The following is a 15,381-nucleotide window of genomic DNA, read 5'->3' on the forward strand; positions in this document are numbered from 1 at the left end:
TCTGCCTTTCTGCAGATGGACCTGATGGAGTGGTGAGGCTTTATGACTACACTCGCAGTACAACTAGCAACACATTGGGAGATGTTTTGATAATCAAAAGCTTCCTTATATAGCCATTAACAGAAATCTCTCCCAGTTAGAATATTAAAATAACCAGACTCAGACCAAATTCTGGGGCGCAAGTCTATTTATGCAGAAATGTACTTACCATGCTAACTGGATAATGTAATTGTTTCATCCCTGTATTGAAATGACCAAATTCACTGTTGTCTTTTCTTGATTACACTAAAATCCCAAACCAAACGGATTAGTGTTTTGTCAGGATTTGTCTTCATCTGTCTAACAAAGCCAGACATACCAAGCCTCAGAGAACCTAAAACCCAGAGAACTCAACTCTGGGGAAGCATTAAGCCTTAGCACAGCACAGCACAAATCATCCCTTTAATGCTGTAGGATTTGTATGAGATGCAGTGGGCACAGCAGAGTGCCTAGCAACACAACACTCATGTTTGGTGCCCATCTGTGGGAGTCACATGAGCCCTGTCTCAATGTTAGAGTCACCTGGTAGAAACCCCTGCCAGTCTTCACCAGAATGGCAACAGTTCCCAAAGTTCTCCTATCTTCTTTCTGTTGCTGTGGTAAAACACATGACCAGGGCAACTTATGATGGAGTGTATTTTGGCTTCCAGTTGCAGAGGGACAGGGACCAGCATGGCGGCAGGAGCAGCAAGTTGAGAGTTTACATCTTGAAACCAAGCACAAAGAACATCTGGAAAGGGAAATCCTAGCCTGCCTCCATGACATACTTCCTCCAACAAAGCCAGACCCCCAACCTCCCCTAAACAGCACCACTAACTGGGGAAAAGAGTGTTCGATGTCAAGAGCCTCTGGGGCCATTCTTACTCAACCACCACAACCATAGCCCTGAGGGTCTCGAGCCGTACCTAAGCAGTCAAAGTGGAGACATTGTTCACAACTCTGAATTTCTGGGGAGCCAGTATAGTCTTGAAGGAACTCTTGCTATTTATCCCTTTCTATGTCAGTTTTACAGTTTCTAACAAAATTCATTCTCGTTCTGCATGGGATACAGCGGTTCCTGAGAACCAATGCTGTAAATGCGTTGTTTCTGCCCACAACCCAGCAACTGTTCACATCACCATCAACACAGAATATATCTTGGTATGGAACATTTTATTTCTCCATGAAACATTCAGAGGTTAGGTCGTGGGAAATAACTTTAATCCGAGAATTGTACATTTTCTTTCCACATATTCTGCTTTGAAATAGGAAATGACATTGTAATCCATTTCACTACAAGTAAAATATTACAAAATATTTACAGAAAAATATTAAAAATAACTCAAACACAAAAGTCAAGATGAAATAAACCTTTTTCCCCCCAGAAATCTCTACTCCAGTGCCCACAGCAGAGTCAAACAAGTAACTAAGACCTCTCTGATATAATTCCAAAATGGAGAGGGGGAGAAAGGGGCTGAAATGGTGGCGTCAAAGGGAGCGGGTGTCAGCAGCAGAGCTTCCAGTCCTGGTCTACATAAAGAAACGCCCTGTGCAGGGACCACAGCAAGGCAAGTGCCAGGAGGCCCTGGGCTGAAGCTGGAAAACCCGACGGTGGACACTGCTCTTCACTACGTCTAACAAGAGCCCCTTGTTCTACAGACTGGTGCTTGCGGCAGCAGCCTGTCCCGGCACAAGAAGCTGTCACAGCAGCCCCTCCATCTCTTTCATAAAAGCTTCATAAACATCGTCCTTAGTTTGTACTGAGACAGGAACAGAAGGACCAGATCTTGGGGCTGCTTTGGCAACAGGCACAGCAGAGTCATCCTCTGACCTTCTTTGGGGAACAGCAGTAGCCCCCTTATTCTCCCGGCGCACTCTCAGTGCAGTGGGCACAAACCGTGTGACCTCTGCCTTGGGATTGGTGATCTGGGGCTTGGCACTGATGGTCGCTGTGGCTTTCTTCTCGATGGTGGCTGCACTTGCATCATCCGCCTTCGGTCGCTGAATGAGGCTGGGTGGGGCACTCAACACCCCTGGGTTGGGCAAGGGAGCTGGCGGGAAAAGCCCAGGGGGGGCAGGTCCAAGAGGAGGCACCAAGGGTGGGCGCATCATGCCGGGACGAGGAGGAGGGATACCTAAATGAAGAGGCAGACAGAACGAGTATAAGAACTAATGGCATTTAATTGCCATTAATGATGTCTGAACATGGGCTGATACTGTTCCTTAAGCAGGTAATTTACAGGAAATACAATAAACTTACAGAACCTGTTATGTGAAAGGCATATTTCTGATAGGAAAGAACAGGATACTGTAAAAGAATGTTCACCTTTAGTCTGTAGCACCACGCTCACAAGCTTTTCTTCCTGCAAATACTGTCCTACTTATCAGCTAACAAACTGGTTTCAGACATGTTTCCAATCTGGCCGTCCCAGGATGCTCCTGGCTGTCTAGTGTGAGGATATTAAGGTCAACTGGGTTGATCCCCCTGCACTAGTGACTTCTAATCAATCCCAGAGTGAACAAGGAACAGTCTTAGTTCTGGCTCGTTAACTGGAAATGGAACAAGAGACTGGAACTATGATCCATCTCATTAGAGTTCACAAACTTCTGACAGTTGCCGCATGTACATACCCCACATTAGATTTTTACTTTTTAAATTATTTTTATATAGCTGGGTGTTGTGACACACATAGGTTTTTTGAAAAAAAAAAGTTTATTCTTATTTAATGTGCATTGGGGTTTACCTGCATGTGTCTGTGTGAGGGTAACAGATCTGGGAGTTATAAATAGTTGTGAGCTGCCATGTGGGTGCTGGGAATTGAACCTGGGTCCTCTGGAAAAGCAGTCAGTGCTCTTAACTGCTGAGCCATCTCTCCAGCCCCCACTGATTTTTACTTACTTTTTTTAAAATTATTTTTATTCGATTTATTTTTACATGTGAGTATTTAGCCTGCATATATAAGTGTGCACCACACGAATGCTTGGTGCCTGTGGAGGTCAGAAGATGGTATCAGATCCCCTGGAAGTGGAGTTGCAGACAGTTGTGAACCACCATGTGGGGACTGGGACTCGAACCTAGGACCTCTGGAAGAGCAGCCAGTGATCTTAACCACTGAACCACCTCCCCAGTCCCGGATTTTTAATTTCTTCTCAAGCTATTTAAGAGTGAATATTAAGTAGCAAACTACACCAAATCCAAACTGCTGACTACCTAAACTCAGTTACTCTACATAGCACCAAGACAAGAAATCTTCAGATTGAAGTAGAACATTCAGTGCAGTAAAGCAGAATGTGGTCATACTACAAGCCCACAATGAAATCTGTAGGTCTAAGTTGGACAATGGGTAAAGAGGAAGGAATCTCCCTTGTGATTTAAGCTTGAAGACGGTAATTTTAGATATCCATGATGCACAACTCTAGCTGTACTCAGCAAAACTTCTCAGAGAACCTTTGCAAAGTGGTCATTTGCTTGGGGAAGTCCCAAGTGACGAGTGGGAAAAAACTGTAAATGCCCACTAGAGAACACACACCCGTGTGACCCACTGGAAGACACCCTCAAAGTCCCCCAGGTGCCAGTACACCCTTGAGCACAAAGGCCAGGGCTAGCTTCCGCTATAGAAACCAGAAACTTTACCTGGAGGTGCAGGAGGAGGTAGCCTTGGTGGGGGTCCTCGAGGAGGGGGTCCTGGGGGAAGACCTGGAGGTGGACCTGGGGGAGGGCCAGGAGGTCGACCTGGTGGTGGTCCTGGAGGTAAAAGTCGTGGTAAAGGCCCTCGGATTCCTGGCATTCCAGGTGGTCTCAGGAATGGAGGAGCCCCTGAAAGGAGAAGAAAATGTCAAACAAATAATGAAGGGGAATAAAAGCAATGCACATAATCATTGTATTCAGAAGTTAGATCACTTCATAAACACAAAAGAAGAATTACATAAAATTTATTCAACAAGTGTTTGAGCACTAGAAAAGGGCATCACATCTGTTACAGATCTATCCACTTAGGTCACTTCTACTGCATGAGATAGCAATCACTGAGACCAATGTAGAACCGGGCTAGGGGCTAGTCTATCGCTTTAAGGGACTAAAGGAAGAACAATTATGTTCACGCATTCAGCTTACATAATCAGAAACAAAAGACGGTAAAAAAAAGCTTTGGCCAAAGAGAGGCAACCGTCAGAACTCTAAGCTACCAGCAATGCTCACAGAACAGAACACAACACTTTTCATTCTCTCTTTGAGCGTCCTTGATGGCTTAGAGAGGGTAACCAGGAGCAAACAGAAGACATCAGTACTGCTGACACATGGCAGTCTGGGCGAATGATTTCATTCCCTATTGTGGGGAGCTTACCTGGAGGTGGCCCAGGAGGGAGGCCTGTAGGTGGCCCAGGAGGCCGTAAGGGTGGGGCAGGCGGTGGTCCAAGAGGCGGTGGTCCCGGCATGGGAGGTGCTTGTATCTGGGAAGGAGGGACAGACTGCGGAGGAGCCTGCTGCTGTGAAGGGGCAGCAGATGTGCCATCCGAGTGGGAGTCCTCTTTATGCTGCTTCTGTGATTGCTTCTCCGCTTCAGAATCCTCAGAGTCGTCGTCATCATCATCCTCAGAAAACTCCTCCACTTCCCGTCCTTCCTCAGGGATCTCCTGACCTGAATGAAAATTGTAAAACAGGTAAACAGAGGTGACTTGTGTTGTGGGATATCTTTTTGTACACCATGAAGATGTGTCACTTGGATTGGTTTAATAAAAAGCTGAACAGTTAACAGCTAGGCTGAGAGGATGCCAGCCAGAGGAAGCAAGACATGCAGGAGGAGAGCTAACAGCCAGAGCCACATGGCAGGACATAGATGAGTAGAAATACGTTACTTTAAGTTGTAACAGCTAGTTAGAAATAAGCCTAAGCTAATGGCTAAGTTTTCATAATTAACAATATGTCTCTGTGTCATGATTTGGGAGCTGGCTGGTGGGACAGAGAAAGACTAGCTATAGACTTGTGCTTTATGGCTTGGAGATCAGCGACTAAACACACCATAGCTGGGTGTGGTGGTGCATATCCTTGATTCCAGCACTTGGGAGGCAGAGGCAGGCTGACCTCTGACTTTATGGTCAGCTTGGCATACAGAGTGAGTTCCAGGATGACCAGGGCTACATAACGGACTCTGTCTCCCCAAACCAAATGAGTAAATACATTATTTAAATACATAACAACCAAATAGTATTCTGTTCCTCTGAAACTAGTGTAGCAGCATGAGCCCAGGCTGTTAAAATGAGACAGACTTTTAGAATTAAATGTTATTCAGGGCTGGCAAGATGATTTGCTACTGAACCTGACATTCAGAATTCAATCTGTGGGACTCATTTGTAGCTTCAGAGAACCAGACTCCCACAAGCTGTCCTCCAACCTCCATGTGCCAGCTCGAGAACATATGTGGCACCCAGAACTAGTCGTTTCCACAGCTTACTGGCAGTGAAACTCTGGGAAGACTACCAAACAGCTGCACACCTTCAGTTTATAGAATACAGAGCATGACTTACTTCAGAGCTGCTGACTATACATGGAAGAATGTATGCTAAGCAAGTGGCACAGAGAATGCTAGAGAACATTTGTCCTTGCTTCTCACCTGCCATCCGAAGCATCATGGCTTGAAGAGGAGTCAGCTCCTTCATGTTCTTCTTCTTCTTCCTTGATTTTCCAGGCATGTCAGCAAATCGGACACTCAGACCTGAACAGTCAAAGAAGGAAATTAACAAGAATCATCAAAATTCAGTAAAAATGTTCACTACAATGAAGACACTACAAATAGTAAGATTGACTATAACCCATGACAGAAGAGAAATGCAGAGAGACATATTAAAGATAATCAATGCTGTGCTAATTGGTGGCATGCATACTAAGGTGATTTAAAACTTAACAGATTTTGAAATTGTCAGGACACTTAAAAATGTATTTGCATTTGCAATGTTAAGCCCAAAACGGAAACTAAAACAGTAAAGATATGTTTTAAAACAACAATTTTTGCTGGGTAGTGGTGGCACACACCTTTAATACCAGCATTCAGGAGGCAGAAGCAGGTGGATCGCTGTGAGTTCGAGGCTAGCCTGCTTACAAGAGCTAGTTCCAGGACAGAGAAAGCCTGCCTTGAAAAAACAAAACGAAACAAAAAAACAAAAACAAAACAAAAATAGTTTTCTTCAGCAAGTCAGTCAAACATTAAGTCACAAGAAAGACAAAAGCTGTCCAACTCATGAAAGCGCCATCCCACTAACCCAAGTCTACCTTGTTAATCAACATAGACTATAAGGTGCACCAGAAGGGCAAGGTGGTTCAGCACTAGAAAATTAGCAATGTAATGGATGATAATAGACCAGCTAAAAGGTGGGGAAAATCTTAGTAATAATTTATCAGAAGCTTAAAAATTATTATTACTCCTTAACACCACCAAGTCCCAACACAACATAAAGTAGAAATAGAAAGACTTCGCACCCCGACAGAGACTACTGAATGAACACTGTCAAACATTACACTTTCTACGTGAGACGAGTTTTAGTTTATCTTGCAGTTTTGCTGCCCAGAAAAAAAATGGCTTGAATATGGTAAAAGCAATAAATGTTAGACGAAAAACTAGAGAGCTGAGACAGGCATTTGAGGAACATACTAAATATTCAAGAAAAACAGGCTGGTGGCACCCGTCTTAATTGCAGTTCTCAGCAGTTCAGTGAGTCTGAGGCCAGTTTGGTCTACATAGTGAGTTCTTATGCAAGCCACCTAACAGTGAGACCCTGTTCCGACAATCCACCCCACCCACCACCACCCCCGCCAATAAAAACCCATCAATAATAGCTGGCAGCAGCAGAAAAGACTACGTAGCCTTGCAGTGAAACACAGCCCACAGGGCTCTAGTGCCCCTTTCCTTTCTAAGACCAATTTCTACTCCAGAGTCATCTATAATTTTATATATAGTGTCAGGTTCATTCTATCACCATTTGTGATAGAATTTTTGATAGCAATCCTGATTAAGAAACATTAGGAAAAAAATCAAAAAACACTATGGTTCAATGGTTAAAAGCACTTATGCAATACTGAGGGGCCTGGAAAATTCAGTTCTAAGATCTAATGTCATCTTCTGACCTCCAGGAGCACTCTGACAGGCTCGTGTGCACACCCATGTACAGGTAGGCACACCCATGTGCAGGTAGGTATGTGTACACACGTTCTCTCTCTCTCTCTCTCTCTCTCTCTCTCTCTCTCTCTCTCTCTCTCCTAGTCACTCACTCTTTAAAATGAAAAAAGCTAGGATGAACATTTGTTGTATTTATAAATACAAATATAATACACAGACACTACACTGCAGATCACATCAACATTCCCCAAAGAAGCTCCCAGCTCCTGGGGTTTCACAGAACTGGTGTGCTCTTTGAACTGCTTGGTACCTAAAACACAATGCTTAAAATTTTGACAAAATATAACACACTGTATAAAACTGGGGACACAGGGTAACAGAATGTAATTAGCATCCACCCATCAAAGTTCTAGGTTTACTACCAAGCACCACACACACACAAAAACCAAACCAAACCAAATCAACAAAAAACCCAAACCTTTCTGAAAGATGCTCATAGTTGATCCAGAGAATAGTTATTCTATTACACATGCAGTATTTGCTAAATCAGGTGCTTTTCTCAACGAAGACAAGACACCAAGGGTAATGAATAAACATTTTAAAAGAAAATATAGGCCTGAGATGCTAAATTACAGACACACCTGAATTGCAATTATGACCCTGGTGAATAGATCACACCATTAACATAGAAAATCTACAAAGTTTCCAGTGTAGATATTTAAATAAGCTAACTTAAAACATGGCTACTGTCCTACAGCATGTTCGTTTCCTACAACATGTTTGCGATAGTACGTGCTAGCAACTTCATGGTGCTGAATATGTGTATTTTGTGGACTTTCTTATATGTACCTTTCCTCTTAAACTATATCTCTTCCTCACAAATATCTCTTCAGAATAATGCATCAAAACTTTTCAAACTATCAGGACAAATGGCCAGGTATGGAGGCTTATATTTGTAATTCTAAAACATCGGAGGGTGAAAGTCAGGAGGATCACCCTGACTTTGAGGCCAGCTTAAATAACAGTGACACTTGTTGCAAAACCAAACCAAACCAAACCAAACTGGGATTAAAAGCTGGTCCTGATTGGCTCTCGGGAGATAAAGGCACTTGTCACCAAGTCTAACTACCTGAGTTGAATTACCAGGACAGAGCGGACTGAGAACCAACTGTGACCTCCACATATGTGCCCTGGCATGCATGTGCACTCATGGGCACACACACAGAAATATACAAATAAATGTAAAGTCATAATAAACCACATAGATACCACCTTAAATTAAAAAACAGAAAAGCGTGCTATAACTTTGATTCTGCATTTGGGCTGAGCCGTGTCCTAGTCTCACCGGGCACGTCAGCCCGCACGCACCTGACTTCTTCTCCTCAGGGTTGTCTCGCTCACTGTCATCACGGTGCCCAAACTCATCCCCCTCACTCTCGGCATCAGATCTGTCGGTGTCACTGTCGTCAGTGCTGTCATCGTGCTTATCCTGATCCATGTCCTCAGGATAGCCATCGTCTTCACTGGTGCTGGACACGTCATCGTCATGACCTCGCTGAGCTGATGACGGAAATAGAACAAGGAACAAGTTGTCTAGATGACTTTTCCAGTACCCGGAAAGACAAAATGATGCTATTTTAACTCAATATAACATGAAATGTCAGCTACCACGTATTATGATGATATTTTCATTGGGTACTTGTTTCAAATCCTTTTTTGTTTTCCCGTAAGAAGTTCAAACACGCTGCATTCTACAATTATGTGTACAGTCACATGCACAATCAGTAATTCTGGTCAGCTGACAACACAACTAACAAGAGCTATTCAGGTCTTAAGGGATGTAGAGTGACATCCCCGTGTAAGGAAGGTGCTCTCATCAGGCAGATCTGACCAATTATCCACGGGATACACAGCAGTAAATACATGGTATCCTCGCTTATTTCCTATGTTCTACTTGTGGCGAATATGTTAAGTATGGCCAACATGGAAACAATACCGAGGACACAAAAGTAAAAACCCCGTCCCTTCATACCAAGTTCTGGACTATACAACATGTCTTCATCTCGTCTACGTGGGGGAAGATCTAGAGCAAAACCCACTTTACGGCCATACATCTGCATAACTTGAGGAGGAGGTGGGCCAGGTGGAGGGCCCGGTGGCTTTCTGCCAGGGGGCAAACGTGGGACGCCATGTCCGAGGAGCGGAAGAATAGAAACTGCCCGAGTTGGAGGCCTGTAAAGAGAACTTGACTGTGTTATCTCCATCTACAGCGGTAGTGAGACTGTTTAATTCTCCTCAGAAGTCTAAAGCGCGTGCATGCGTGTGCTCCCCCCATCTACCAGCATCTCATACTAATTATACCCACACCGCCTTAAATGTCTCACTGAACTCGCTGTGGCACCTCACAGTCAAACACTGCAGCTGATAGGGCTTCCTTACCCATAAGCCGAGGTTTTCTTAAGGATGGAGGGTGGCTGGGCACCAGGAAGTGGGATGTCCTGGATCAAGATGTTGGACGGAGCATGCGGCATGTCTGGCAAAGGGATGCTCTCTACTTCCACATGCTGAGCATTCTGCAACACAGAAACCCAGTGGTATGGACCAAGTCAAAAGCCCCAAGAACCGCGAGTCCTCTGAATTTGTTTTCCAACTAACACAAATATCATGGAAAATAGCTGAACGCCTCAAGTCAAAACTACTGAAGGATTGAAAGACATCTTGCTGTAGGAATTCCTGCAGCCAGTAGCCTTTAAGTTACCTGCCCGCTTGGGCGGGCCTCATATACTCTACATGCTGATGTAAGCGTGCGTGTCCGCTCTCTCTTTCGGCTGTGGCAGCTGGTTGCTGTTCCCTTTTCGAGCAGAGCATTGAGATCTGTGAGTCTATCCCTAAATAAATATCCCTCTATTATATTCAATTCTAAACTAGTGTGGGATTTCTTTTAAGCGTCCTTCTTCAAAATCTATCATTTCTTTTTCAAGAACCCAAATATGGCTTATCCTTTCTTTTATAATCCCTATAACCAGCTGATTCTTTTTTGGTTTTAAAGAAACCCAACCAAAGTGGCAGGACTACTATAATACTTTGGACAGTAACATGCATCTATTAACAGAGAGTATATATTGTCTCTAAAATCCATCTGCCTTTCTTGGGATTTTGTCCTGTGCTGTTGGAAACATGCCATCTACTTTACAAAAACCATTCCATTTGGGTTTTTGATTTTCTATCCCAATAAATGGAAATTGACAATAAACTGTAAAAGCTTACACAATTGATCATATCCCACCCTTCCTCAATTAATTTCTGACACCTCATGGTCAGCCAGGGTTAATAGACCTGGTTTTGCCCACTTTGGAAGTGTATACACATGGAGCAGTAACTGAAAGAAGCAACATGACGAGGCTGGGGCCTCATCCATCTTCTTTCACAGACAGTCTAGAACCTCAAGCAAGGATTAAAAGTACGCACCACCATGTCTGACTCACTCTGTTACTAATTTTTATCATGTGTTGTTTCTCTTTATCATCAATAGATTTACTGTTACATATAATTTATCTAAATTTGTTAGAGAACAAGGTGCACACTTAACTTTAAAAACTGCAAAAAAGAAGAGACCGAGAATGATCAACGCCCCGTTAGCTTCAAGAGCAGCTTACCTTAACAGCATCAAAATATTGGCTCAACTGAGCCCTCTTCTGTTCATATTCTACTTCTAACTTTCTCAATTCTTTGTAAATATCTGGATTTTCTTTTTCATAAAGTCGTAGAATTCGCTCAAAGGTTTCCCGCAGCTTTTTACGCTTGTCTTTCAGTACTTTCTCATTTAACTGTGGCTGTTGCACTGGGTTAAACTCTGGGAGAAAAGTAAATTATAGAATTGAAAAATTAAAAACAAAGAGCTACTTCAATAGCAACCTTCTTCTAACAAACTAGATTCAGATACCACCATTTCATTTGGGAGTCCTCTGTGCTAAGAGGGACAGACCCCCAGTCCTGCCAATCCCATCCTCCTCTGAAGACTCACAAACTAGCATGCAGTCACCCGAGCTGCATGAAAGTCCTCTCTGGAACTGGGAATGAAAGAGCGGCTTTCCCACTCTCTGCTGAGATGCTATGGCCGTGTCGCCCAGCTACCCTCACTGCACACACACCGTCCACTTCTACCCTGGGCACTGTTCACTACTGTGTGCTGGAGCAGAGCAGACACAGACAGTGCTCAGCCTTCTGGGCTTCCTCCTGGAGGCAGCTTAAGAGGGATATCTCAATTATGGAAGCCAATGCACACCTTTCGATTTTAATTAGTTTAGATTTTTATAAATGGAACTAGGACCCCGATGATTAGAATTTTTTTCCTTTTTCTTGAAGTACCAGTTGAATTAAATTCTTTTCCTAAATCTTCTATAACATGAAGATTTACTCACATCTAGAAGATATATTACTGCAACATTCCTAGTGACTAAGAATTTGTCTTTTCTTACTCTACTTACAATGGCAAAGGGAAAATATAATTAAATCTGAATGCCTTTGTTACCTAATAACAGTAATTAATTCCAACTGAATGATGGCTTCTTTCTTCAGGATATATGATCTCCAGCTAGAAATAGATCTTATCTTTTCACTTTATTTCCATAACATTAAAAAACATGGTACCCGGTGCTATCGGGTTGCTGTTTCCTTAGGCCCACGCTGCTCACTGCTGTGCACAACATACTATTTATTACACTTGCTATTAAATCTGGCCTTTCCATACACTCTTACCCATCTCATCCAATTTCTCCATGTCCCGGATAATCTGTTTGGGATCTTTCATCTTCAGCACCGCAGCTCGGACCATCATACGCTGTTTTTTGTTCTTAGGGAAAAAAAAGAGAAAACTAGTAAGAGGCTGCATGCTCGGGACATCTTTTCCTTCAATTTGCCTCACGAATCTAAGAATAATTTCACATTTCCCTTGGTTTCACGTGTTTAAACCACCAGAAACAGCTATGAGATTTCATGTTCTCAACAATGTTTAGACTTTACTAGAAAGATCTGCCCTTTTAGGAAGTAATTCCATCAACCCAATTAGACAGCAACTATTAAAAGAAAATCTTATTTAAAAACAAAAAATAAGAGTTGCAATTAAATTAAAAAAAATACTATGCTGGATAGGGAAGTTTTTGAAAGATTCAAGACTAAAGAATAAAACAAAGGCATATTAGAGATTATAAAAGCCCCTCAATGCATTGAAGAGTGATACCAAATGTTTACTCCTTTAAGTAGTCTGTCAAACTCAATAGCTAACAAGATACACAAAGATTTCCAGCAACATTTTTATTGGCATTCATTCAATAGCTTAATTTAACAAAGCAGCTACATTTTGATAAGTAGCAAAAATAATTTCTTTCTGAAGACAGGGTCTGATGTAGCAGGCTGGCCTTGAACTCCTGATACTCTTGACTATGATCTCCACATTCCAAGTGCTGGGATTACAGGCACAAACTACCACACTCACTTAAGAATTATTCTCAAAAGGCATTTTAAAATTTCCTTTTTTATGAGTATGTGTTATGTGAATGCATGGGCATGTGTTTGTGGAGATCAGAACAGATAGTTGTGAGCCACCTAACACTGCTGCCAGGAACGGACTCAGAGCCTCTGCGAGAGCACTATGTGCTACTCAACACCAAGCCATCACCCCAGCCCCAAAGCACTGTTTTAAACAGTCAATTGTCTGTTTTTTTATTAGAAGTATAAAGCATCTTTTCTGGCATATAATTTGAAATATTATTTCATTCAAAAATCTCAATTAATACACAGAGTTCATCTAAATTTGTACCTTTTTCAGTTCTCTTTTCCGGGCTTCCTTTCCTAAAGAGAAGGGAAGAGACATGTAACTCACGTCTTCAGTATCAGCATTTACTATCTATACGACAACACACACACACACACACACACACACTCTCTCTCTCTCTCTCTCTCTTCTCCTGAGGCTTCCCTAGGCAACGTGGGCTATGTGACAACAGCAGAGGCTGTGACCTGTTGACAGCTGTAGCACCTCAAACCCTCACACCCCCAATGCCAAAATGTGTGTTTTCACAGAGATAACTGAACCACAAGGAGAAAGATTCTCAAATACCAAACAATCACTTAAAAACTCATGTTTAAAACCTCCAATACAAAAGATAAGCCGATTTCATCTTGCAAATCAACCAAGTTCAACAAAGAAACATGGTTTTAACTGGCTTACATTCTCAACAATTTAGTCATGTGAATTAATTTTAGTAAGAATTCAACATGACTTTACCCAACTCACTCCTACCAATGCTTAAGCCACAGTGAAATATTCTCTGCAGTTTTTAACTCTTCTACTTCGTCATTTCACACTAATGGCACTTACGGGCTTGGTCTGTGGGGTTCATAAACTTCCCACTCTTGGTGGAGGATGTTGATCTCCGTCCCATGTTGACAATTTATATGATTTACTTCTTCATTAAAAAAAAAAAAACAAAACACCTGCATTAAAAAAAAGAACAATTTCAGTTTTCCTGTATGTTTAAAATGTCTTCCTTTTTTAGAATTTTCATCAATTTTTGGAAAGAAATATCCCTTTGATTATTGATTTTGTGAGAACCTGCTCTTTCTTTAATTCTCAATGTATTATATAGCTTTACCTTTGCTGACCACAGAAAAGCTAAGATTTGTATTAGTCAAGGCAATGAGATATCATTAACTACTTAACACTTTGCTATGCATTATATAGCACGGTCAGCTGAAAAGAATCAACTAGGAGTTTGCACTTGGATATGGACTGATCCATCTCAAAGCAAAACAAAACTAACTAGAAAATGTCCTACCAATGGATACAAACGCCGAGTATAGGAAGTCATTAGTCCTTTCATACATCCCCCTTTAAACATAGGGCGAAACCAAACACAAGTAGGGATAATGGATCTAGGCGGCGATTTACCTGTTTTAAGGTAACTAAAAGTGGCAGTCACAGTAGGAAAATATTTTCAGGGCTTTCATTTGTATCAGTCCTCCTTCCATTAAAAATGAATGAATGTTAATTTTCAAAATTTAGCCTTCCCAATAATAAAAAGTAACAAATGTTTCCCGTTGAAACTATGTGACATTTGGCTAGGGGTACCTTCTTGTTGCTCCCCTTTGCACACTAAACAAATCTACTTTCTTTCTTTAAGAGGCACCTTTAAAGGTAAGGAATGAGGAGATCCTAAACTGAACTTAACAGATCCACAACTGTAACTCCTCTGGCTCCTTTAAGACCTTGTAGGCTTCAGTTAATGCTTCTTTCGTGAAGTAACCAACTGTCCAGCTCCCTGCTACTTTCTAGATGGTTTAGAACCGTTCGGTGGCGATTATTTCCTCAGAAAATGTTTCGTTGTCGGAAAACAGGAGGTGCAGGATGATGGGAGGAAGAAGAGAAGGGTACTGATTATAGAGAATTAGAAAAAAAAAACACGGATACAAGCTTTGATATTTCTGATCGTCTTTAGTGTTTCTCTTTTTGAAGCAGCCTCAGGTTCACGTTCTGACCTTTTTTCCCCCTCCCACAACTGAAGACACAAGAGCCACGAGTCACTGAGAATTTTTACAAGGCTATCTGCTTCGTCTACAAAAGCGACTCTCCTAAAAGCAGAAGCATCGGGGAGAGATCGGGTCAAAAGACCCGGCGGACCCGGAGAGCACACGCGCCGCGGGACCCCTCCAGGTCCACCGCCGAGGCCTCAACCGCAACTGCCGGCACCATAGCGACGGTTGACACCGACTCGAGCGGCCGGACGTCAACCCAGGCCGCTGGCCGACGCGCTCAGGAAGCGGACCTAACGGGCCGCCTGTCGGACGCCGCGCCAAGCCGGCCGGGCCCCGGAGCCCTCCAGCCCGCAGTTCCCGCGACCCCGGCCCGGCGGAGGAAAAGCGCGGCCCCCGGGCCCGGTGTCTCCGAGGCGGCCGCGCAGGCCCCGGAGAGAGTCACGGGCGAGGGAGCACTGCGGCCGCGCACACTCACGCGACTGCGGGGCTTCCGGATCGGCGAGGCCGGGGAGCAGGCGGCCCCAGCCTACTTTCTGCGGTCGGGGCCTTCACCTCTGCCTCTCGGTCAACCACCCAGGCCCCGCCATCTTGAAACCTCGCGCCCCCTCCGCCATCCTTACGTCACTTCCTGTACCCGCGGCCGACGCTCTCACCGCGTTGCTGAGGCCCGGGATCATAGAGAGGACACTACGACGTCAGGACCAGAGTTGCTTCCGCTCCA

The 15,381-nt window shown here is 43.4% G+C and overlaps 1 protein-coding gene across 2 annotated transcripts; it reads right to left on the reverse strand.

The window, feature by feature from the left end:
• Nucleotides 1-1,178: 1,178 nt before the first annotated feature.
• Wbp11 (WW domain binding protein 11) lies at nucleotides 1,179-15,279 on the reverse strand. 2 transcript variants are annotated; one of them, XM_013352818.2, is made up of 12 exons: nucleotides 15,136-15,279; nucleotides 13,507-13,622; nucleotides 12,946-12,977; nucleotides 11,886-11,979; nucleotides 10,784-10,980; nucleotides 9,567-9,700; nucleotides 9,160-9,359; nucleotides 8,496-8,687; nucleotides 5,628-5,729; nucleotides 4,362-4,655; nucleotides 3,653-3,835; nucleotides 1,179-2,153 (listed from the first exon to the last, which is right to left on the reverse strand). In XM_013352818.2, exons 2-12 carry the CDS (start codon nucleotides 13,568-13,570, stop codon nucleotides 1,720-1,722), a joined length of 1,926 nt encoding a protein of 641 aa, XP_013208272.1. In that variant the 5' UTR covers nucleotides 13,571-13,622; nucleotides 15,136-15,279; the 3' UTR covers nucleotides 1,179-1,719. The 2 variants fall into 2 exon arrangements, with proteins under 2 accessions (XP_013208272.1, XP_026643736.1); XM_026787935.1 differs by having other exon boundaries at nucleotides 1,720-2,153; nucleotides 13,507-13,616; nucleotides 15,135-15,279.
• Nucleotides 15,280-15,381: the final 102 nt, after the last annotated feature.

The sequence above is a fragment of the Microtus ochrogaster genome (genome assembly GCF_000317375.1).
Source record: "Microtus ochrogaster isolate Prairie Vole_2 chromosome 14 unlocalized genomic scaffold, MicOch1.0 chr14_random_2, whole genome shotgun sequence".
Taxonomy (NCBI): domain Eukaryota; kingdom Metazoa; phylum Chordata; class Mammalia; order Rodentia; family Cricetidae; genus Microtus; species Microtus ochrogaster.

Coding starts and splice junctions, on each gene's coding strand:
- Wbp11 (XM_013352818.2), bottom strand. CDS start 13,570: ATGGGACGGAGATCAACATCCTCCACCAAGAGTGGGAAGTTTATGAAC. Junction 11,980..12,945: donor GGAAAAGAGAACTGAAAAAG/GTACAAATTTAG, acceptor TTTTTCCCTAAG/AACAAAAAACAGCGTATGAT. Junction 3,836..4,361: donor CCCTCCTGGGCCACCTCCAG/GTAAGCTCCCCA, acceptor TTCTCCTTTCAG/GGGCTCCTCCATTCCTGAGA.